General features: G+C 41.0%; 1 protein-coding gene across 3 annotated transcripts in view; it reads left to right on the top strand.

Moving 5' to 3' along the window:
* gabrr2a (gamma-aminobutyric acid type A receptor subunit rho2a) overlaps positions 1–26,416 on the top strand; it is a 79,812-nt gene that overhangs the window by 48,845 nt on the left and 4,551 nt on the right. For 2 of the 3 annotated variants that reach the window (XM_039786523.1, XM_039786522.1), the window contains 6 exons: positions 6,735–6,802; positions 10,598–10,821; positions 17,350–17,432; positions 20,248–20,388; positions 21,771–21,923; positions 25,120–25,328. In XM_039786523.1, coding sequence (XP_039642457.1) covers positions 6,735–6,802; positions 10,598–10,821; positions 17,350–17,432; positions 20,248–20,388; positions 21,771–21,923; positions 25,120–25,328 — 878 coding nt within the window. Of the gene's footprint in view, positions 1–6,734; positions 6,803–10,597; positions 10,822–17,349; positions 17,433–20,247; positions 20,389–21,770; positions 21,958–25,119; positions 25,329–26,416 lie in introns of all 3 variants that reach the window. The other variant, XM_039786524.1, reaches the window with a different exon arrangement.

The raw sequence follows: 26,416 nt of genomic DNA on the forward strand, positions 1-26,416 counted from the left end.
GGCGCTGCATACACGAAAGAGCCTGCTGTTGTTTGTAATTAGGCAACTGTCTGCTAACACCTTGGCCATAACAACTTTATATGACATCAATGTTGCACTAGGAACATCTTTCTCTGCCTGCAAGTGGCAAAATAAGATAATTCATTATTCAGCTTTAAACTACCTGTAACTTAAACTGAGCAGGAGCATAGCTGAATACACAACACATTCTTAATCTCCCATCGTGTAAAATACGGACGCTTGTTCATGTGTGTTTGGCGTTTGTTATTCACACTAAAAGTCTCCTTTAGTGTCGGGACTCTTGACGACACTTTTTGACGCCATGGGTCGGGACGTACCGACTGACATGCGGCACAAGAACGGGACAGTTTAGGAAGAGATGGTGGGTGGGGTTATAAAATGTATGTTTCAGTGACACGCTGGACAAGAACGGGACACGAACTCCGGTCTCCTGGGTGAAAGTCCTGTGTTGTTCGGCCCATCCACCACCCAAACCTCCCTCCTTACGCGGCATTTTGGTCTTTCATACTACTCACTATCGTTGTCTCTCTTAATACTACGTCATCTTACAGCGCCGCGGTCGAGCTGCTGCTCTGCCCGGTGCGTCCTATAAAGACGCTAAAGGGTTATTTTTTGCGTCGTATCTGACACTGAGAGCCACTGACCAAGCGTCCGAATTTTACAAATGTGGAGTGAGAACGGGTTGGAATACACAGTGTGAATAATGTTGGTTATTTTTAGCAGTGTTCTGTTGGCAGTTCGGTGTTGTATCAGTATGTGGCACGACATTGGCAAGGATGGCAACGTTACCAAAATGGCACAACATGTTGTGTTTTACACTCTGCTATGCTGGTCACTCTCTAGCACTCTGAAATTCATCGACAGATGTTTAAATAACTTAATATAACTTATTACTGTTCTCTTTTTATGGTTTGTTTGCACCAGTAACGTAACGAAAAAACGCCTATAATCTCCATTTTGATCAATAAAAAAATGTTCAGTTATAAGTAAAAGTTTTAAATTATTCATGTGCATATGCATCACTTGTATGTGTCCAAAACAATTTGTTGCTGACATACAGTCAGTAAGGGTTGGCTGTTTTTATTGCTGCCCTGACGGTGCTGCAAATAATTAAAGGTGCTCTAAGCGATGTTGGGTGATGTCACTTCTTGTTGACGTTCAAAGTATTGTCAAACAAAATGGAGGCTAGCTCGCCCCTCCCTCCTCCTCATCCCATCCCCTCCCCCTCCCTCCGTGCTTCCTGAAACAGTCATGAACACGCATTGTGGAAGTAGCCTTCGTGCTAACGCTGCTGCGGTGATGGCTCAACCAACTCCTTCTTGTCTGTTATTGGCTGGAACACTGTTTGTTATGTTTGGTGGTGCAGGTTGGCGCAGTTTGATTTTTGTTGCCGTTTGTGGAGCCTGGGTTGTCTACAGAGACCGCGTTTTTTTACAGTGTGTTCAGGGGACAGGCAGCTAGCGGATAGTGAGGAGATGTTTGCTGTATGTGACAAAAAAATGTCATGACATTGCTTAGAGCACCTTTTAAATAATAAAGCAATGCTAGTGGCAGGGCTGTTTTATTTATGAGCCCTTGAGCAAAAACTTTTTCATACATATTTGTAGTAGTACATCACAGAAATGCATCTGCTGTGCTTGTGAGAACAGCCAATGAAGTATGCGAACAGGCATGAGGAAGTACATTTTTAGTTATGCCTAATCAACAACACTGACACACTTTGGGGCAATCAAGTTTCAGTCATTTAAAGAAGAAAATCATCTTCAATTCTTCATTCTTACTGTTTGCCAACAGCTGCTCTTTCGTCTCTTTCCAATAACTGTCCCTGGCGGTATTTTTCAGTTTATTCCAATATGCCACACCCATCACTGGATGTATGGCAGATTAACCCGTGAAATAACTTGAATGCAGTACAACATAATGTTGATTCCAAAGCCTCCATAAAGACGTGTTGGGATGGTGGCCATCAATGTCAACTCAAATTCATAGAATTGGAGGAGACAAATTGATCAGCTGTGCTTGTGAGAACAGCCAATAAAGAACGCAAACAGGCAACAGTTATCACATTTTTAGTAACACCCAATCAATAACACTGACACACTGCTTTCGGGCAAAGTAACTGAACACAATTCAAAAACCTGGCAGTTTAATTTCCTCTTGCTCAGAAAAAAAACACTCCACTGTGTCTAGCAAGTAAAAACAAAACCTGTCCTTTATAGTAATTGTCTTCTGGAAAAATTGACGTACAAGTAATAAATCAAGTTTAAGTCTTTTAGAGAAAACAAATCCTCTTCAATTCTTCAGTCTTACTGTTTGCCAACAGCTGCTACATGTCTTTCTTCTCTTTCTAATATCTGTCCCTGGCGGTATTTTTCAGTTTATTTCAATATGTCACCCCCATCACTGGATCTATGGCCAATTAACCCCTTAAAATAACTTGAATGCAGCACAACCTAAGGTCGATTCTCAAGTCTCCATAAAGACTTGTTGGGATGCTGTCCATCAATATGGGGCGGTTGTTCAACATTAAGTCCTTCCAGACTGATGAGTTGTTCAGCTCCTCTTTCTGAAATAGATGTAAAGAGTGTATTCTTTATGTCTTTTTAGCCCTATTCGCACGGGATAAGTATTACCTGGTGACCTCCAGTCATTTGTAATAATCGCGGAGGTTGTCTGTGATCTTAATCCCGTGCGAATCGGTCATGTCTGTAATTTGTAAAGTAATAATTCCCCCGCAAATGACCTACCATATTTCGCCGAAAACGGAGGTCCTGTGATAATATTAGTCCCGTGCGAATCGGCATCTCTGTGATTTGGGGTCTAACTGGCTGCGTTGTCAATTATAAATGAAAAGTTTTGACATCATATCCGGGGGATAATGTCTGTAAATTTGAGTAAAATACAGACTTCAGTTATCCCGTGTGAATGCGCCAGACGAAATACAGACGTGTGGGGGTAATTTATAAACTACAAGAGGTCCCCAGGTAATACTTATCCCGTGCGAATAGGGCTTTAGACTGTTTGCCTTATCACACAACAGCTGTGTTTGTTGAGTATGGAAGTCTGTGGCTGCCAATATTAAAATTCAATCATTAAATCATATTGAAATTTCATTTTCCATTTGTGTGCACGATGTATATGGAAAACAGGAAATTGCATTGGCAATTAATATTCAACGTACTCCAAAGTATAAAACAGGTACAAGGATATTGAATGGAAAATAGACCTTTCAGTTTTACTATCCTCTCCTTGTCTCCTCTCCTCTCCATCACACCTGGTCTCCCCGAGACATCTCCTTAGGCTGAATGAGAAGGGAATGATCTATAGTGTCGAAGGCTGCAGTTAGATCTAGGAGCAAGAGGATGGAGCAGTTACCTGAGTCAGCAGCTAGAAGGAGACGCTTATTCTGTACTGTGAAGAGCTCTAAAACCAGACTGTGAGAGCTTCAAGCCATTTATGCCCAATGTGACAAAGAAGTGCACCACACTTGATGGCATTGTCCCAGTGAGTGAAGAATAATCCCAAACGCAGATCACTCCACAGCCCCTCATCTGAAGAGCTTTGATGGCTCTAATCTAGCGTTTAGCATCTCCGCTAATCTCTTTGGATTCTAGACTGCATTAATAAGTGATGCAAAAGTGGTTCAAATCGGCTGTAAATGTTCCCTCCACTTTAGCTGGATCTATGGAGTGTGTGTGCATGCTTTCAGATGATATGTAAGAGGGTCACATGTAATGCTGCCATTCTTATGTAGGGGTCAGAGGTCATGACAGAGATGTTAAAGAGATATGACACTAGGCCTGTACCAATTATTACATAATTGTCTACTAGCAATTTCTTTGTTTAACCGCAATTAATTGCTAACATTAGCTAAGGTCCTAAGGGGTATGACTGTTGATGATTATCGTCAGTTTTATGTTCATTTAAGAAAGAAATGAAGATTAAGACTATCAGCTTCACACAACTTTCACTGTATCTCTCAGTATGACTATGTTCAGAAGATTGTGTCGTCTGGCGACTTTCGCATGCAGAAACTTGATAATGACCTCTTCTGAAGAGTCCATCGTGTTTTTTTAATCCTCCGTGTCCTCCTTGGCTACTAGCAGCTGCATGGACGAGGGGTGGGGGTGGTGCATGATCACATAAGGCTAGTGTCATGTTGATGCACAGACAGTTTTGTTGTCATTACTTAGAATTCCTCATGGGGGCGACAGAAACTATGCACTATATCTTCAAGGCGTGGTTTACTTCATGTGTCATTACATTATCTGGATCACATAGCAGTGGTATAACTAAAAGATGTATTCTGGAATGCATTCAAAACTTTATCATTTCTTTGCAAAAGTAATACATAAATATTTAAAAAATTTGACTGAAAGAGACAATTATATTGTTAATCACATTATTTCTGAGACAATTGTACAGTTAAATCTGAAGTTGTTACAGCTCTACACGTTTACATTTAAAATCCAGGTGCAGCAAAGCAGAATGAGATGTAGTAAATAGAACACTGGAACCTTCTACAGGTACAGTTCATGTAGGCAATGAGTTGGTTAAATATAGTTTTTTCCTTCATTTTATTCATGACAAAACCTCAACTTGTAAGTATGAGCATAGCCATTCAACAAAAGATATCCTATGAGAATGGAAAGCACGGGAACAAACATTTCTCTTGAAAACGCTCAAAGCTGTTGGTTTTAATGAAGACTCTTTGCAGCAGGTGCTGCTTGAATTTAATCTTTTCCATTGAATGGAATTTCCATTTTCAAAATTTCTTTATCAGAGGTATGGTTCTCTTTGAATTACCCAAAAATAATAATAATACCCAGTACAACTAAAGGTCGGATCGAAACTCCCTCTCAGGAAGAAACCTGGGACAGACCCAGGCTCTTGGTAGGCTGTGTCTGACGGTGCCGGTTGGAAGTGTGCTGAATAGTGGCAATAATAATCACAATAAAGATAATGGATCAGTGACTAGAAATAGTAGTCGTAGTAGTTCATGGCATAGCAGGGCACTGCAGGGCGTAGCAGGATGCAGCAGGACGTAGCAGAGCACTGCAGAGCGTAGCAGGTGTAACAATTTTGAGTGTTTTGTTAAATTTTTTAGCATTTGAAAAAGAAATTGAAATGTTTCAAAACCGTATTCTCACTGACCTTTGGCATATACCCATCTGTGATTATCCTTCCGTTAATGTTAGCCTAAATAATTCATAGTTTCTGCTTTTCTAACGCAATTAGGCATCATTTTCTATTAATGACATTTATTGACCATGAATTCCAAAAATAAGTGTAAAACTAGTAATAAATTGGTGTTAGCGGTGTTTATACATGGCAGTGAAAAGAAGACGGCAAAAAAGAAAAAAAAGCGTGTCGAAAAAAGGGACAAAAACGTCAGAAAAAGTGTTGATTTTGACCCGGGAGGACAACAAGTGCATGGTCCAATGGAAGACAACACAAGGATTAACTTTTAAACAGCTTTCAGATCTGTTTTGGGGTTATTGCTCCACTTCCTGTGGATTTGCATAATGTGTTGTGATCTCTCTCGTTTGTACACTGTTTAAAAGTGAGACAGCTGTGAATTCCTGGACTCCACACAAGTTAAATCACACTGAGAAATGTGCCAAACGTCAGCGTGAGTTCACGTGGAAGTAAATGCGTTTTTTTTTATATATATAATCCCATTCACTGAATGGTGAACGCTAGGTCCCTAAAACTCACACTAATATGTCGCAGGGAAAAGTCTAAACTGATTGTAAATAAAAACTGTGTAACCGTCAGAGGGGGGAGTAAGTCACACATGTGCAAGTCTCAAGTCTTAACCTTTAAGTCACAATCAAGTCTCAAGTCACTGTGGTGAGAATCGAGCAAGTCGAGTCCCTGCCATAAGTCCAGCAAGTCACAAGTCAAGTCATAAAAAAAATTGTCGTTAACGTTAGCTAAAAGACACATTCATGTACCTTTGTTTGTGTTGCTTGAAATGACGGATGAAGTTGGATGTTGTGGTTGTCGTGTCAGTAATTTTGGAGTTGTAATCCTTACAACGAGCACCGACTACAAACTCCTTAAATCCGAATTTCACTATTTTGGGGCATCATCCCTTCCATGACGGCTGCCTCCTACGTTTGTCTCTGCTGGTCTGCCACGCTCTGGAAGGTTGCCTAGCAACTTGCCAGGGTGGCGCGTATAGCACAAAAGATGTTCCGAAAACAAAACGTAGCCTAACTTCTCAATACCTTGAAATAAAGAATACGGATTTGGCAATTACATTGATGAAAAGTCAAGTCCTTTCAAGTCATCTGTCAAGTCTCAAGTCTTAAATACCAAGTCAAAGTCAAGTGGATTCATTTATCAATGTAAGTCAAGCAAGTCTCGGGTCATCAATTGGCGACTCGAGTCAGACTCAAGTCGAGTCGTGCGACTTGAGTCCCCCACCTCTGGTAACTGTTAAGGATACAGGTGGAAATGACTAATGAACACATGGGAACTTTTAGGACAGTCCACGACTTACTTCAGTACACAGAAAAAAAACTTTACAGTAACGATTAAATGTAATTTGCTACTTCCACCCCTGACTAAAACACTCAACTCTAAACTGAGCAGAGGAAGGCAGCCAACCGGTGACATTCAGAAAATGGTCTCATAAACCGGCGAGGCGGCACCGCCTGCAGTGTACTTTCACATCTATTTGCTCATGATATTCCTTTGTTTGGCAGGGCCTGCCATCCCTGTTGGAGTGGACGTTCAGGTGGAGAGCTTGGACAGCATTTCTGAGGTCGATATGGTAAGAAAACCTGTATTTATCCACAGCTGTTTATCATGTGACAGAATATTAAAGATGATGCATGCTATAGTCTGAGAGACACATATGTGAATATGCGGTAGAGTACATAATCAAATCCTTATTTTAATCATTTACAACAATTTTGAAAGATAGGCTGTGTTTGCTGAGGATTTTGTTTTTGTTGGTTTTCTTGCCTCTACTGAAATGTTTTAGTTTTTTTTTAAAGTTCAATAAACTAATTAAACTGAACTAAATGTACAGTTTCATACCCACATATCACTGTAAAACTTTTTACTATACATTTACAATAATATACTGGCAGCAGCTTGGCCAGTTGGTTTTAAAATTTTAAGCTATTTTATTGTAAATAGACATAGTTTCTTACTGTATTATTTGAATTTAGAGTAATATACTGGCTGCAGTGTAATTCCCGCCTTTTCCTTTATTTTCCCAAGATGCATTGGTATTAACAGTAAATACCTGTAATCTGTAACATTCGCAGATAGCGCTGTAATGTTATTATTTTCTCCCAGAATGCATTGCCATTTACAGTATGATCCTCTATAACATTAAAACAGTAAGATACTGTGAGATGTTAGCTGTAAATTTACATCAAAGGTTTACAGTGTTATTCGGTTAAACTGAAATTACTTAAAAAAGCTTTTAATATAAGTATATACAATGTCAAATAAACTAATGCTATTGCTAACAGAAGCATTTTTTACGCTTCAAATCCAGTTTCATAATTTTCACATGCATAACTACGGTGGATTGTGTGTTGGGCTCTGACTGCTGCATGAACACAGGTGACCCACACTCAATACTGTGCCTGAACACATCCTGGGTAGACCCAGACGGAGCACTGAAGCTGCTGCTGATGTGATAATTTGCTATTTTTGCACACATGCCGCATAGACATTATGGTAAACATAGCCATGGGTACAGCCAGCAGGTTCTTGCCTGAGGATCTCTGTGTTGCAGGTTGATATGTAGAGAGTAAGTTATCTAGGGCGATGATGTGCTTTATAAGTTATGAGTACAATCTTAAAAAATCAATTCTGCTGTAAAACAAATTGCCATCTGGTGGAAAGACATTAAACGTTAAATTCAATTAAATTAGATCCCTCATTAGCAGTGCCCTTAAAGGAAAACTCAGGCCAATTTTTACGTTAATCTTGATCCCTATAAATATGCGATTACTGTCAATAGTAGAAAAAACGACCCGAATCGGTGCTAGCAAACTGGAGTTGCTGCAGCTACGTCTAGAGCTCCCACTTAGCTAAAACGGCAGTTGTGGGGGCATGTTCTAAAGAGTGCTTTTATGCCTCTTAACAGACACAAAATGCAATTAAAATGTCTGTGCAACATGAACAGGGCCCTTACGTGACAACAAGATGTGTTTTCAACTCAGACATTGTTTAAATTCACCTACCCTGTCTTGCCCTGTTAGCTGCTAGCTGCCGTCCGGGATGAGTGTGTTGTTCAGCCAGGCTTCGGTGATAATCAAAGATAATCATCTTTGTGTGTGATCAATCTGGTGTTGGTGAGTAGGAGGCAAAGCAGTGGCGATCTGTGTGGTAGTTCCTTTAGGGCCTAAAGTGTCACAAAGTGAAACAGTGTCGGGCCGACCCGGCATCCTTGCTTCTGCTCAGGGGCGGATCTAGAAAAATATTTCTGGGGTGGCGAGAGAGGGGCAGGAATTTTTGAGGGGTGGCAACATATGTCAGACGTATATTTACTGAATTTAATCAGTTATCACAGTTTGATGAGAAATAGTATGTACACACTACAAAACGGCACGGGCTACCATTTACAAACTCATACAGACAAACTTCATCTCATGCAATCAGTGTCCTGCATTTGGGTTTTCATTTGAAACAGTTCATATTAGGAATAAGTGACCGTACAATGTGATCTCACTTAATAGGAGATATAGAAGTATGATAGAAGTAAGGGGCATTATCACAGGAAAGGCATTAAGGTAAGACCCAGGTGATGAGAGGCAGATGTGTCAGTGTGAGAGGGGAAGCAAACTGTTTTGGACTGTGTCAGAGAGGAAGCGTTGCAGGCAGCATTTGTACAAGATTAGGAACTGTCATTGATTAGTTCTAACCATCAGACTGTGTTAACACACTAACATTTTTGCCTGGGAAAGAGACTTCAGATCCAGTATTAGGGGACCACTAAGGCCTATATAAAAGAGACTTCAGATACAGTATTAGGGGACCACTAAGGTCTATATAAAAGAGACTTCAGATATAGTATTAGGGGACCACTAAGGCCTATATAAAAGAGACTTCAGATACAGTATTAGGGGACCACTAAGGCCTATATAAAAGCATCCAGAGAGCACCATTTCATGGGACCTTTAATGAAGACACTAAGTACAACCCTTTTGAACCATGCGCCTGGTGCACGGACCCTTTTTTCCGCCGTCAAACTAGCAAAAGTGGATTCGTACACGCCCTAAAGGCACCTGCACCAGGCGCTTCATGCAGTGCGCTTAGCTCATTAAAATAGGGCCCACTGAGTTCTTAAATAACTATGCTTTGACATTCATACACTAGGCAAAATGATGCTCCGAAAGATCTACTATAAGCCCACTACTGTGCATAAGTTGTGTGTTTTCTTCTGTTCCAGGCTTCATGTATCTAATTAGATATATGTGGTTAAACCATTTGATTATATCACTATCCTGGAACATTCCTACCTGAGGTGGTCCTTCATCAAATAGTATTTTTCTTAGATCATTATAGAATGGGCAGTACATTAAAACAAATATTTTTATTCTCTCCTTCCCCAAGATCACAGTACGGACAGTCTTTGATCTTCCTCAGCTCCTATTCAATAAGTAATTGTAGTGTCCCAGAGTGGAGCTGTGCACAGAGAGAGCACAAGCTCTTAGGTAGCCTAGATTATACACAACATATTTTTTACTGTCAGGGCCAATATGAAGAATTTTTGGTTCATCTTTTGGAATGACTGAAAAAGAAAATCAATGTAAAACAACTTGTTGAATGAACATATACAGTATTAATGCACAGTCAGCCCTAAACGGTTTCTTCCAATGCAATGAGGAGTATAAAATTATAAGCAGAAATGATTGTGAAGACAGTTTATTCCTTCTTTTTTTGTGACTTCACCCCATGCAACAGGGTTGTTGTTGTTTTCTTTAATGGAAATGGTTCTCTGTCACTCTGAGCCTGTACAGACGTAGAAGACTGTGAAACTTTGAGTAGCTGGATTCCATTTTTGTCGCTTGGGAAGTTGTCAGCTGGGCAGAATAACTGTAACACGAGAAGGGAAACAGGAAAGTAAGGCAATCCAATTAAATGTTGACAACTGAGGACCGGAAGCAGTTAAACAGCGGCCAGTCTTTCCCAACTGATGCTGCTTTTTGATGGCCACAGCAGCCAGATTTCCCTGGTTGTTCAGCTCCTGTCAGTCAGGTTTCTCAGAGGGCGTGGGTTTCGTTTACATTTTAGGATTGTAGGCCGATGAACATCATCCTTCTTCCCCTTAATTCCACCAGCATTTTGCCATGACTATAAAGCGGAGGGTCCTCCCAGAGGAAATATTGAGCATTTAACACTTCATCCCCTGCATTCTGGTGAATTTTTATGCACCCATTTCGGCCTTTTCTGCATCAATTTATGGGGGATTTACATTTCATTGGGTCTTTAACTTTAAGTCATTGGATTTCACAAAAGGATACCACGCTCCCAGACTAAAAACGTAATGTATTAGGGGTATAGACTGATAAACATCATCCTTCTCTCCTTTTAATCCCACCAGGACTTCACCATGACTCTGTACCTGCGGCACTACTGGAAGGATGAGCGCCTGTCCTTCACCAGCAGCACCAACAAGAGCATGACGTTTGATGGCCGTCTGGTGAAGAAGATCTGGGTCCCTGATGTCTTCTTTGTCCACTCTAAGAGGTCCTTCATCCACGACACCACCACTGATAACATCATGCTGCGTGTCTTTCCTGACGGACACGTCCTGTACAGCTTGAGGTCTGTAGCATTTCAGCATCTGACTTATTCACATGTATTTTCAGACCCATGTCAGCCTGTTGTCATGAACCATACGTTCAAAGAGCTACGATAGGTTAAGCACTGTAATTTGGAAGAATTCCACTTTTTGTTGTTGTTGCTGAATGCACCACGTTGATTGCTGCTGTATTAGAACCATGCTGGCCACAATTGGGAGGAGGTCGGGGTGGATTGATGAATGTTAAAACAGGGAGCGGAGTTCGCTTCCCAGGGAAACGCGTCTTCCTTGGGAGTGTTTTAATCCAAACCACGATGATTTACCTAAACTTAACTAGTCGTTTTGGTGCCTAAACATAACTTTTGTCGCAGCAAAACGCTCATTTTTAGTCGCCTAAACTTAACCGTAATGTCTGCCGAAACGACCGTCAGCTCGCAGTGCTCTGTACCTGGCTCAAAGTCACCTGTTCTCGGGTAACTGAACCCCCAACTACCGTTGATACGGCGGAGCACCATGCGGAGCGGAACACCATGCGGAGCACCATGCAGAGCACCATGCAGAGCTCCAAGCAGAGCACCATGCGGAGCACCATGCAGAGCACCATGCAGAGCACCATGCGGAGCACCATGCAGAGCTCCAAGCAGAGCACCATGCGGAGCGGAACACCATGCGGAGCACCATGCAGAGCTCCAAGCAGAACACCATGCGGTACACCATGCGGAGCTCCAAGCAGAGCACCATGCGGTGCTCCATGCAGAGCTCCAAGCAGAACACCATGCGGAGCAGTGCACCGCCTGATATTCTCCAACCCTTCCGCTATCTCCACTATCTATTTTGCAAGGGCACCGTTCGCTGCATCCTATAGGACAACTGTGATTGATTTAAAGAAATAAAAACAAGCCAAGCGTTTTTTTTCCCCTATAGCAGAATGTTAACTGGTGCAGCCAGACCGTACTCCAGCGCTGGCTGTGGAGATAGGTGTGGCAATGCGAGATCAGACCACAAGTGATGTGATGGGAATTTCATATCATATCAGTCAGGGAAACGAGGCATGATTTTGTTTGTCGTGAAAGTCCAAGTCTTCATTTTGAGGCCTTATTATCTCCTTGTGTTGAGTAATGACGTGGGTAACTCTGCCTGAAAGAGCGGCCAACCCTGAAATAATTTCCTTAGCCTGAGAGTTTCCATACGTTACTGTTGAAGTGCTAGTTCAGATGATTTCTCAAGAATAACATTCTGAAAACAAACACTCAGTGCCAAATACAGAAATGTTTTCATGCTGGCTGGCACAGATCATGGACCTTGTGTCTGTAAAGTGGATATATTATAGGAAGTGAGCACAAACACAACTGTTTCCCACCTACACAAGCACCTGGTAATTTAGTGGCTCACCATGACCATGAGTGATTGTTTCTATCACTGGAGGAAAATGTCAATTTGGTCCAGTGCCATTCTGGTCTCCAAGTGTTTGTCGCATGTCTAAATATGACACTAAAGGAGACTTTTTTGCGTAAATAACAAACGCCAAAGGCACCTGACCAAGCGTCGCTTTTTGACGGGATGGGAGTCAGAATGTGTCGGTCCTGGAGCCGGCCTGCTGGCGTCAGTCATCGGGAGGGACGGCCTCCTCGTGTGCCGCGTGCAGATCCCGCGTCTCTCGTTGACTTTGTCACGGGCCTGCTCCTTGGTGTGTTGTAGTTCAGGTTTTAAAAGGTGTATTTTATAGCGTCCCATCTTTTTAACATGATCATGTGGTATGGTAACCTAAACATCCAAAGGAGGAACAAACTGCAGAGAATAGTGAGCATGGCCTCAAAAAGTACAGGGAAGCCACAAAAGCACTTAAGCAGTATTTCTGAGGAATGCATTACAAACAAAGCCACATTTTTCTGGAAGGACTGATTAAAGTGCATTCAGTACAAAGAGTCCTTCATAAAGCGCATATCGTAAAGTGCATAGAGTCTCTCAGAAAATTATTAGTGACCCCTCCCATCCATTACACAGCGAATTTGAACTCCTACCCTCAGGGAGGCGTTTTAGAGTACCAACAGCAAATAGATCTTTAAGAAATCCTTCATCCCCAGTGCTGTGAAGGTGCTAAATATCACAGGGAACCGTACTTAAGAATGGAATGCAGGGCGAGGCAGACTTCCAGGTCGCAGGTTTTATGCACAGCAAGCATTTTTTGTAGGATATATTTATCTATTACTTAGTAAAGTTACTTTTTATGAAATGTATTGTCTGTTTAGTCCATCTTGCCGTCTTCATACTGTTTGTAATGTCCTGTCTCTCTTGTATTCTTGGAAAACAGAAAGGACAGTAAGAAATATAAAAACACACTGTTATGTATACAGCATAACAATACAATAGAATTTAGAAATTTACAATAAATTGAATTGAAGAGAGGGAAGGAATAGTGCAATATCAGTATAGTCTGAGATTTGAGATTTAAATATAAATATAGTACAAGGCAGTTCAGGGCAATGGTAATATATTAATAACAATATTGTAAATGTAAGATTGAAATATACATGAGGTAGATGAGCAGAACAGTGTTGATTGACTTTGTTCAGTGTAAGGGTGGGGGCTATTTCTGGGCGTTCAACAGAGTGACTGCTTGGGGAAAGAAGCTGTCTTTGTGGCGGCTGGTTTTGGCAGACAGCGCCCCGTATCGCCTACCAGAGGGAAGGAGGTTGAACAGTTTGTGACCAGGATGTGAGGGGTCTGCAGAGATTTTTGCTGCCCCTTTTCCTGACCCTGGACCGGTACAGGTCCTGGATGGAGGGGAAGATCAGCTCCAATGATCTTCTCTGCAGCCCTAATTGTCCGTTGCAGTCTGGCCCTGTCCCGTTTGGTGGCTGAGCCAAACCAGACAGTGATAGAGGTGACAGATTGGATGATGGCGGAGTAGAAAGTGGTCAGCAGCTCCTTAGGCAGATTAAACTGTCGCAGGAAGTAGAACCTCTGCTGGGCCTTTTTCTGGACAGAGCCAATGTGGGGAGACCATTTTAAGTCCTGTGAGATGGTTGATCCCAGGAACCTAAAGGAATCCACAGTGGACACTGTGTCGTTCTGAATGGTGAGGGGTCCACTGTCATCTCCACAGTCTTCTTGGGGTTTCACTGCAAGTGGTTCTGACTGCCATTGGACCAGCTGTTCCACCTCCTGTCTGTAAATATATCTGTAAACGTTACAGTTACAGCGGTTACAGCAGTTACACTTACGTGCTCCATCCACGGTGCTCACATTCAGTTCTGTGTTCATGTGTTTAGGAGAACCACAGCATGGGACTATTTCAATTTTTACTTTATACTATTTCTGCCCAATCCTATTTAGCTTGTGATTTTGTGCCTAAATAACCAACGTTAAAAACTAGAGAAAAAAGAAATTGCCGTGTGAATGCTGTATGTTGAAAGGATGGCACTACATTGCATTGCCAGCCTGAATTGTGTAAGAAGAAGGTGAAGTGGTGAGAATAGTAGGGAATGGGTTTAATTAGTATGAATATCTTTGATTGGTAATCATTGTATTCATGTAATGTAGCTCAGCGTGAATTCTTTCAGGAAGGCCTAACACTTAACTCTTAATCACTGCTTTCTTTCTAAATCGAATCAACTGTTGGAGGCTTTCACCTTCCTGTTAAACCAAGTCTTCATTTTGAGGCCTTATTATCTCCTTGTGTTGAGTAATGACGTGGGTCACTCTGCCTGAAAGAGCGGCCAACCTTGAAATAATTTCCTTAGCCTGAGAGTTTCCATACGTTACTGTTGAAGTGCTAGTTCAGATGATTTCTCAATAGCATTCTGAAAACAAACACTCGAAAATAGTGCGAAATACTGAAATGTTTTCATGCTGGATGGTACAGATCAGGGACCTTGTGTCTGTAAAGTGGATATATTATTGGGAGTGAGCAAACTGTTTCCCACGTACACAAGCACCTGGTAATTTAGTGTCAAAATCGGCCACGAATTCCAAGGGCCAATCACAGCATCACAACCCTGTTTTAAATCTATTTCTCTCCCTGCTGCTGTCAGCTGTCATTTCATGCAAAGCGTGCAACCCCCCACCTCCCTTTATTTCTTTCTTTTTATAAAGAGCTTTATTAAAGTTTTTACAAAATACAATTTATAAACCGTAGGCTGAATAGCATATCTGGAAAAAAACAATACACACAAAAAGAAGAAAACATAATTGATAATATATTATCAATTATGTTTTCTTCTTTTTGTGTTATAACAGGCTTAATTAATTAAGCCTGTTATAACAGGCTTAATTAATAAGATGTACCAGTGCTAAGATGGGCTATTAAACAGTCCCTCCAGAAAAACGTGATTATGCGATCACATAATTCAATTCATGATCAGCCAAAGTCCGCATATTTATGCGGAGGCCGCATTTTTTTCAAATACGCAGCACTTTCGCTGCAGAAATTGCCGATTTCCGCGCAAAATATGCGGGGCTTGCATGATTTCATAATCCCCGCATTTTCGTTGCAAAAAAGTCACATAATATATCTTAGCAGAAAGTTGAAAAATGTTGCGTTTACTTCACACAAGAGCAGCCATTTTCCCCTGTCGCCATGGGAACGTTATGAAGTGACGTAATTACACCACGTGAACATCATCGAAAAGCAGGGTGTTGGGGGGAATCACTTTTTTTTCTCTTTTTCATCAAACCGCAGTTTTTGCAAGTTCCCGCAATTTCATCGCATAAAATTGCATAAATATCCCGTATATTCCATTGCATTTTTTAAGAAAACGTGCAGCATAATCAAGTATTTTTGCCCACAACAATCACAAAAAAACTCCGCATTTTTCTGGAAGGACTGATTACGATTGCCTCATGGAAATAGTAAATGCTATTCTGCCTGCAGTGAAACAGAACTCATTAAGAGTGCAGCAAACACGGCACAGCAAAGCATTCGTAAACAAATCATTCAAAAGCATATACTTCTCCATTTCATATTTGCTTGACTGTTCTTCATACTGACAGGAAAACAAACATGCTGACAGATAAAAAACAAAACAAAAAAAACATCCAACAATGTTACTTTGTCTTTGACTCTTGGAAAATCATAAACAGTATTTCAGGAATGCAGACTGAAGTTTGATATGCCTGGTTCTAGCTAGCATAACAGAGGGCAGAAGCCTCAGAGAATAACACATAACCAAAGCCCTAGAATTCCCTGGGACACAGCTAGTGACCAGAGAGCTGTGCCCTGCCGGGGAAGGCAGGAGAGCTGCTGAAACCACATGGACACCACTGCTGACTGCCTGAGATAGACACTCAGCACTTTGGTTAGTGCTGCTTCTGGCCATAACTGAAATTAGATTAAAATATAACTATATGTACTTATACTTAAAGCGATATACACATACACGATATATACATCTATATATAAAACGTCGTACAATTATACTTGCAGTTTAGTTTTTCTGGAAGGACTGATTAAAGTGCATTCAGTACAAAGAGTCCTTCATAAAGTGCATATCGTAAAGTGCATAGAGTCTCTCATAAAGTGCATCTAGAGTCTTTTCATAAGGTGCTGTAATTCACAGAGTTCTTCTTCTCCTTAGCTCAGCGAGCACTTGTTTGCACACATCATCGCTGTTTAGAACAGTCTGTTGTATGACCATACAGCATCTCGTTTTCCACAACTTGAAGCATATAATACATATGATTATTCGTAACAGTTCCTTGTGTTTCTCTGGTTGAGTCTATTCAACAATACAGTACATAAGAGAATTATATGAAAGATAAAAATTTTACACCATACACTTTTAACTTGTCCCAGACTTCTTTTGCTCTTTAACAGTCCATTAAGAGATCTTCGTCGCAGTAAATCATTGAACATTTTTTGTTTTTTACATAGCAACTCCAAGACACGACAGCTCTGACAGCAAGTCTGTTTACGGCCATCAGCCATCTCACGTCACGAATGCTCTCAGAAAGGTTCTTATTTTTTACAAATTTCAGGAACTGAGTTCCTTTGTTGTGTGTTAGGTGTTTATAATTTATATACCCACCATACTTATAATCATTCATTTAAAAAAAAATCATTTTACTCGGGAGGCCATTCAAGTCAATTTAAAGTTTTTCATATTCATACATAAAATCACCATAAATCAGGTTATATTCTGGACCTTGTCCACCTCCAGTCATCGTCACCCAATGGTGCCCTGGGTCTTCCTCCTACTGGACGCTCCGTCGGCTCCGTCGGCTCCTTCGGTCTGGTCTTCGGGCTCCTTCGCCGCCACCTCCAGTGTCTAGACTCCATCGGGGGGATTGTCTTGGCTTCCTTACCCCTTTAAAAATTATTTTATAACGATGGAGTCTAAGCTCCAAAGACTGTACATTTTATTATGCTTATGTACAATAAAGCTTTGCATATCTGCAAACAAGTCTCTCCTGATTGAATTACAGTGGAGGTCTGTTCCAGTGACCGTGTGAATTGAATTCAGATAATTCAGTGACGTTACCGAATGTATGCACTCCCATCACGGCTCTCACCTTGTGCGTCTCGTTCTTGTGTTGTTTTTGTCGTTGAACAGAGTGACGGTGACGGCAGCCTGTAACATGGACTTCAGCCGCTTTCCTCTGGATTCTCAGACCTGCTCACTGGAGCTGGAGAGCTGTGAGTAAATGGTTCACCTACGGTTCCAAAAAAGCATCAAGTGCTCGAATTCCTGGCCAGTCCAGAGCCAAATTAGAAGATGTGCTACATTATCAGACTTCACATGGTTTTCCTTCAATTCAGGGGGAGAAAACATCAGACATTTCATGAGTTAAAGGGAATACGAGTCAACTTAAGTATTAATATTTCTTGTGATTAATTACCCTTAGAAACCGAGACTCTATAATCTGTTATTCTTGAACTTGATATACACACGAATGACTGTTGACTGGATGTTTACAGGAATTAACTTAAACTGTTATTTAATTATTAAATAGTTTTCTATTTCTGAATTCTGTAAATGAAAAAAAAACTGCCGCAGCGGCAGCTGTTTCAATTCTGACCTGCGACCCTTTGCTGCTCTCTCTCCCCTTTCAAGTCTAAGCTGTCCTGTCAAATAAAGGCATAAAAATGCTTACAAAAAATAGCACACTGAGTAAAAGCCAGGTAGAACAGAAGGCATCAGAGAAAAGAATAGTACCACAAATGCTGAAACAAACACAAACACTGTAAAATACTGCAAATACCAGAGGGAAGGTCATCCCACTGACGACAAGTACAATTAAATGCAGGCTCTGTGTCTTAAAAGTTTGAAAAACTCTCAAAAATGTTTAATATTATATGAACTATGTATTTGATAAAAATGTAAATACATTTCACACACAGCCTACCCCTGAGTTATCTCTCTCACTTCTTCTTCAACTTCTCGGTCTATTTTGCCTAAACATTTCTCTTTTACCAGTTCTTTATCAACCTTACTTAGTTCCTTTTGTTACAGACAAGCGGATTGAAGATCTCTTTTTTTCTCTTAAATTCACTTTCAGCCATTGTGCTTTTCCATCTTCATGTTTGTCATGCAAACTAATAGATTTTTTTTTTTTCCTTTTCTTTTATTTTCCGGGTTTCGACATCTTAGTTTCAATGAAGACAGAACCAGGAGTGCTCCTTATCGATCTTTTGGTCTAATGAGTAGGGCTGGGTATCGTTCAAAAAATGTCGATACCGGTACTGATACCAATACCGGTTCCTAAATGATTCTTCTTTCGATACCAAACTTATAAAACATTACACATAACGGCACAAATCTTTTAATATATTTTTCAGCTCCTCCTACGTGAGCCCCGTCTCTGTGCGTAGCGTAGAGTTTTTCCTGCGCGTCTCTATGACGTGTAACGTTAGACAGCCAATCACAGACATTATTAGATCTTGGTAGAAGCACGCTGCATGCTTATTGGCTCACTTCCACCAACGTTCCCCCAACCCACCCTACCATCCGCACACCTCTCCCACGCCCATTTACCCGTCCACCCCGCACATTGCTGGTCGTCACTCAAGACAGGTCCCACATACACATATACACACACAACAAAAAAATAAATAAATTAAATAAAAAATTAAATATATATATATATATATATATATATATATATATATATATTAAAGGGGGTTTCTACGAGCCCTGTTTGTGTGCGCCCAGCTGGACTTAAAACTAAGATTTATAAAACAGAACAAATGCATATACATATTTTCTGTCTTTGTCTCATCAAAAGATGGGAAAGAGGCAGAGAAGAAATTAGCAAAATCAGATGGAGCAATGCTGGCCGGACAAAAAGCATATCATTTTTTGACGGGCATAAGGCCAAACTGAGGAGCCATGCCTGCCCCGTGAAATTGCTGCCCTGGTCTCATTTGAACCTGAAATTGAGATTAAATTGGTCAGCGTCACCAGTTATTACTCAAAGAATTCTCACACTGTAGCTTGCTGCAGCTTTCTTCTACTGCTAGTTTCATGGTGCAGATTGTTTACTTCTGCCTCTGGCTGCTGCTCGGTTGTTGGCCATCAAAAGCCCTTTCTTCTTTTCTCGCTGGAAAGATGCACCCAGTCATCCGCTCCGATCAACCTATATGTTCATGAATAAATACCAACTGTGGAAGACATGTGAGCAGAATCAAATGATACCTTTATTTAAAACTCTGGGCCCATTGAGGGAGAGCCTTATCTTCAATTGGGCCGAGTGCACAGCATGCATTTCGGCGAATAGACAACATTTAAATTACAAGAGATAAAAACTTTTACCAATCAGGGAAAGCAGACACAAGAATATACTTAGAAGTCATTCATCAAAGCTTTAAATTGACTGATAGATGGGGGAGGGAGCAATTTTAAGGAGCTTTGTGCCACATTTCAGGAATGTGCAGCAGCAGATGAAAAAGCACTCTTGCTAAGCTCAGTCAAACTATGAGGGGCCTCAAGTAAAAGCCATCCATTGGGCCGAGTGGAAAATGGATTTACAATATGGAAATGTAATAAGGGTATTCTTATCAAGAAGTGCTTTACAGATGAACACCATTTTGTCTCATCTCAAGAGATGGACAATGAGTCATATCATACAAAAGACAGTGGTGAGTGTTATAACTTTCATCTGTAATAAATCTAAGTCCAGAGTGATCGACCGAATCTAGGGGTTTAAACTTTGAAGACGCTGTGTGCCTATAAATCACATCTACATAATCAAAAACAGGCAAGAGAGTAGCTTCCATATAGCCATTTCTAACTGCGTGTCAATCACTGCTCATGCACACGCATTCATTCTCCCTTGTGGGGGGAGGGGCTTAGGAGACCGTTTTGGGCTTTAGCGGAAACCGACTGAGAAGTTGCAGATGTTGAAATGTTTTGGCTAAGTCCTGGATCTTCGCAGTCCTACCTCTGGCACCTTTTAATGTGCATTGTCCTGATAAATAACTAAATAAATACATTATGTGTGATGGTTTTCAGATGCCTACACAGATGAAGACCTGATGCTGTACTGGAAAAACGGTGATGAGTCTCTCAGTACTGATGATCGCATCTCCTTATCACAGTTCCTCATCCAGAAGTTCCACACAACCTCTCGCTTGGCCTTCTACAGCAGCACAGGTACACACACACACGCACACACACACACACACACACACACACACACACACACACACACACACACACACACACACACGCACAGGCGTAGATTTCAGGGGGTATGCAGGAGATATGTCCCCTCAATACTTCGATAAAGTAGATTTGTCCCCCTTTAAAAAATAGGAAGGTAAGGCAAGGCAGCTTTATTTGTACAGCACATTTCAGCAGCAAGGCAATTCAAAGTGCTTTACATAAAACATTAAAGAGAAGTTAAAAACAGTTCAAAATATAAAAACAGATAAAAATATGAGACTAAACGTTATCGTGCAGTATAAGAAATGAACAATTATGAAAGAAAACCCACTCCCCAAATGAAGTAAAAATAACCGTTGGGTGGCTAGAAACATGTATATATCCTTCTTACCTGTAGGGCAAGGCAAGGCAGCTTTATTTGTACAGCACATTTCAGCAACAGGGCTATTCAAAGTGCTTTACATAAAACAGTAAAGAGCAATTAAAAACAAATATATGTGTGGGTGTAAATATACCACACAATTTCAGACACCTATAATGCCATCTTAACCTTGTTTTGTGTTGCAGTGGGCAAAAAAGCACAGTCTCTTTTAGATTTGCTGCCTTTAAGTGCAGTAGGAAATGTCGCAATCCATAAATGAACTATATGTATAAACGATCTAAAGGAAAACAATAATTGTGTCTACTTGTGCTACACATTGTTGCATAAAAATTCACCAAAATGCAGGAAATTATGTGTTTGACGCTTAAAATGTTTCTGGGGGACGGCTCCCAGACTGTAATGCACACATGCGTACGCACACACACACACACGCACGCACGCACACACACACACACACACACACACACACACACACACACACACACACACACACACACACACACACACACACACACACACACAAGATAACAATTATTGTGTTCATATGAATCATGTCTGCAGTCATTTCTGCCTACAGTCACTAAACACAAATATCTCGGCTACTTTGACCCCATAAACTTTCCTCTAGCAACCTTCAGGACAAAAGTTTAGATTTTTAGCTCCGCCTCTGGCGGCAACAAGGTCAAGGTTGAAATTTAGAAAATTTTAATTTTAAGCGCAGCCTAGTATGTATACCTTGATTACATTTTGCTCCAGGTACCTTTTAAGGACTCTGTGTTTTGACGTCATTACATTTATTACACGTGTCATTACATTAATCGCATATTATACTGATGATAAGGATTTTACATACTCTGTATATGTTACAGTAATAAGCACATTTCTTAAATGTAGGAAATGAAAGCTCATGTAAAATGTTGCCGTTTTGTGTAACCAGTTTCTACATTGTTGAATCTATGTCTGAGCATGTCTCTTGCTGTGTTTGCAGGCTGGTACAATCGTCTCTACATCAACTTCACGTTGCGACGCCACATCTTCTTCTTCCTCCTGCAGACATACTTTCCTGCCACGCTTATGGTGATGCTATCATGGGTGTCGTTCTGGATCGACCGGCGGGCTGTGCCGGCCAGGGTGTCCCTGGGTAAAAAAAAACTCCCTGTCAAATCAAGACATCAGTTACGTAGATGATTTAACTGATGTCTTTTTGAGTTATTTCAAAGAAATCGTTTGAAATGAAAAAATCAAAAATTAGCATGGTGGAAGAACTTAACACAGGTTAGTTAAAGTAGAAATAACATGTTAAAAAAAAGTCTCAGACAGAAAGACAAAAGTCTCAGGTTGTCATATAAGGCTGCGTCCGATCCACAGTGTACATAAACAGTTCTGTCTGTTCAGGGAATGTCGGTTAAAGATCCATTTGGTAAGACTTATAAAACTAACTTTCTGTCATATTTGCTGAAACTGACCCTATGTTCCAGTAGAACTACATGAAGCAGGTCATTAAAAAAGAATCTGGCTCCTCTGGCACCACCTACAGCCTGTAGTGTGATTTGCAAAAATCCATTCATTCTCCCTTGTGGGGGGAGGGGCTTAGGAGACCACACTAAGTACACACTATATTATAATATAGAGTAATATTGTATGGTGTTTTAAGTGTAGAGTATACATGGCCTGCAGTTAAGCTGATAATTCACTAAGCTAACATACATGTGGTTTAGCTTACAATTTACTAACTTACAGAAATTACGCTTAGTAAAATATTCATCGCAAAAATAAAGTCCAGATTTTGTTCTACGCTCTGTGCTAAACTAGTACTTTCCGATGATGCTTTCGAAGGCATAAACAAAAGAAGGATTGCAGCATATGGGATTTGAGTCCACTCAGCAAAAATATGGCTGCATTCTAAAAACTAAAATGGTCTACTTCCTGTTCTGGGTCAAAGTGCATATCAATCTATAAGAAATTTAAAGGGCTGGTAGGGGGTTAATTTGCTAAACCTGAAGGCAAAACAACTGTACTGAACTAAAATGTTGAAACAAAACCTGATACCATTACATTGAAATGTCTAACTGGTGATTAAATGTGTTTTGATTCATTTAGAAGAAGTACGGTGTCGTTTTTTGCGAGGAGCAATGACTGATGGGTAATCTTGCTTGTGAGCTTCAGGCAAAGTGATGAACCGTTGTTCAGTTGTTCCCTACACAGTTCACAGTTCTGTTTTAACTGAGCATGTTTGCCCCCTACGGTTTGGAGTCTTAGCTAACCCTGAAGTCCACTTCGCAGGGAACTACTAGGAGATCGGAACGCACCCTCAGACTCGATAATAGAGATCAACAGTGTGGTTCCTGAAGTAAAAATCCAATTGATTTTCTCCATAAGGATTTAGATTATCAGCCATAATGTCAACACCATCCGAGGTAGACTGACCACGAGCTATGAGGTTGTGAAACGAACGTTTCTGCTCCTGTAGAAGTCCATATGAAATCAACTTTGTTTTAAGAAAAACATGTTTTATCCGCGATCCTATGGAGAAAAACTGCCCTACCCACAATCCTAAGCGTGACAGCAACGTCTCTGATCGGTCCAACTCGCTGTTACCATAGAAACTCTTACCGTACCCGCGAAACCACAAAAGGCTAGAGCGAGCTTCTGCCATTGAAGTCTGATAGTTTCTGTACACGGTCTTGTACCTATTGCCTTTTTGGCCATTTTCAAAATGTTTTTTTGTGCCGAATCAAATGTTTTTTATATGTCTGTATATATGGGGTTGCACATCTCTCTTGCGCCTTTTCACAGGGAAAATAAAATAGGTTATTTTCTTATTACTACTTTGGTACTACTACATGTCCTTTGAAGAGATTGTGCGTGCCTGAGGAAAATCTGTCTGTGAAATGATGAAAGCTGGCTCCACCAATCTGGAACACACACATGCATACACCAACCTCCCACGTTCCACCCCTCTCACTTATTCTTTTGAATTATTTTCTGCACTGGGGCTCTTGCTCTACTTGCTGTACAGGCATCTGTTTTCCCCCTTGCTGGGATCCTCTCATGGCTCACCTCGTGGCTCTTTTGAACCAGGTCTTTCTTCTCGCTGTAAGGCGAGAGTGCTAGCCGCCCACCCAATATGCCGTCCAAAGTTTCAGTGATTTCTGCTCAAAACTATACTGGGGCCATCCGTTTTAGAAAATTACTGAGTGTTTGTTCTTTTTAAATGAAACTTCATAGTTGTTTTTTAAAAGATTTATGTCTTTAGTCGGAACTGAGCCACAGACAGATTAGGAAAGTCAGAAGGAGACGGAGGAAAGAGACATATTGTTTGTTTTTGGTCTTTTGATGGAATGAGTTGGGATTCTGAAATTATAATAATAATAATAACAGCAACATTTGCATCATATATGCCAACTTTTATTAATCTTAAATGCTATTCATGAAACAAAAAACAACCAGTTTTTTTATAGAGTTTTGCAATTAATTCCCACAGTAAGTGCATTCAGAGATACGACAACTCCCTAACGTCCATCAAGTCCCCATGGACTGAAGGGTTATGCTGCGTTTCAGTTAGGGTAGTCTCGCATTGCCAGAACTTACTCCTTACTCTACAGCGCTGTGGAGTTAGGTCTGGCTACACCAATGAGGCATTCTGGGATAGGAGAAAAAAACGCTCTGGATTGTTTGCATTTCAAAAAAGAAGTTAACTGTTCAAAGAATAAAGTAACGAGAGCTATTTAAATTAGCCTGATACATGGTTAAACCTCATTGGCTCTTACCAGCGTATCACTGTGTGTACTTCGTCCACAGCAATTCCACCAATCGGTCCCAAAATGTCCCAGTTAGAGAGGAAATGACCTAAACATGTTCTTTGTAAATCATTACAATCATTACCTGAAAGAACCAAGCAGGCCTGCCTTGTTGCACGATCCAAATTGTCTTCAAAACCTGACATTTTCAGTGTAGCTTGCTAGCTCGAAGTTTGTTGAACGGCAACACACAGAGAGCGGAAGATTAGGGTTAGGCTTAACCCTTATTACTTAAGTAAAAGTTCTTAATACTTATTCCACCACTGATACCTTCTCAACTGCAGATCTTCGAAACCATGCTGAGTTTTACAGGGTTGTACTTATTGCAGGGCTGTTGGACCACATTGCATCATATTTTATAACTGGTCCTGTTATTACTTTCACCCCCGAGTGTATGGCTTCAGCTGCCAAACACCGGGTCGGTTTCCTGATCCAGAGCAGGCCCTTATACTGCATCTACACTGTGAAAGTAAAAACAGACAAACTCAGATCCAGTACTAGTTTAACTAGAACTATCTTTAACTATCTTGTGTCCAGGGATCACTACGGTGCTGACCATGTCCACTATCATCACCGGAGTGAATGCGTCCATGCCCCGGGTGTCCTACATCAAGGCGGTGGACATTTACCTGTGGGTCAGCTTCGTCTTTGTCTTCTTGTCTGTGTTGGAGTACGCCGCCGTCAACTACCTGTCCACCGTCCAGGACCGCAGAGAGCGCAAGAGGAGAGAGCGGGCGCGATCTCAGGTGTGTTTCTGCTTCAGCATTTCACACAGAATTTCATTCTACTACTGCAATGCCAGTTCCAAATGTACCTGTATTGTTACTCCTGTATTGCTGCCTTCAGCTTTCTCCAAAACCACTGCAAAAATAATCAATGAATACGTGACGGTCAGTGTTGATATTGTAGCTAGCCAAATAGTCAGCAACACGTACACCACTTGCTTGGTCTCCTCTGTGGTGCAGAGAATTAAATCCCCCGAAGATCCATTTCAAAAAGCAAGAACTTCAAAATTGCCACACACACTTTTTCACCTCTGCGTTTGGTTTTATTTGTCGACGTAATCTGTCTGTAAAGGTGTCTTGAGAAACGTCCCTGGGCCCGAAACTTCGACAAATAAAACCAAATGCAGAGGTAAATAATGGGTGCTTTTTTGATATTGTGGCTGGCCGCCACAAATAAATCAGTGTAGAAACACTGTGCTGTATGCTGTATGGTGCTGTGAGAAAAACTCCAAACTGGCATGCAATATTAATTTTTAAATTTCTCTCTGCTCATGATAAATGGATACATACAAAAACAACAAGAGTGACAAAGACAGAAACAAAGAGCAAGGATTTAGGGCCCTATTTTGACGATCACGGCGTAAAGTGCATGGCGCAGGTGCGTTTAGGGCGTGTCCAAATCCACTTTTGCTAGTTTGACGGCGGAAAAAAGGGTCTGTGCGCCGGGCGCCTGGTTCTAAAGGGTTGTTCTTAGTGTCTTCATTAATTCCTAGGTGTGTTTTGGGCGTAACATGCAATAAACCAATCAGAGATCATCTCCCATTCCCTTTAAAAGCCAGGCATGATTGTACCTTGGCGCATTGCTATTATGATGGAGGATTTGCACCGTAATCATTTTATTTGTAATATTTTGCATATTTGTGTGCTGCTTTGCTTCCCTGCGTGTGTAACAAGCATAGTGTGCGCGCGCTGTGCATAAGCCTAGGCACATTTGACTAATTTGCTGTTATAATAACAAAGAAATGGTGCGTTATTGACTTTAGACCAGGTTTTTGTTGGTCAATGGCACGATCACTTCCCGCTGCCTCAAGATAGCAATACGCCAAGAA

Source organism: Perca fluviatilis, chromosome 20 (genome assembly GCF_010015445.1).
Source record: "Perca fluviatilis chromosome 20, GENO_Pfluv_1.0, whole genome shotgun sequence".
In the NCBI taxonomy this organism is placed as follows: Eukaryota; Metazoa; Chordata; class Actinopteri; order Perciformes; family Percidae; genus Perca; species Perca fluviatilis.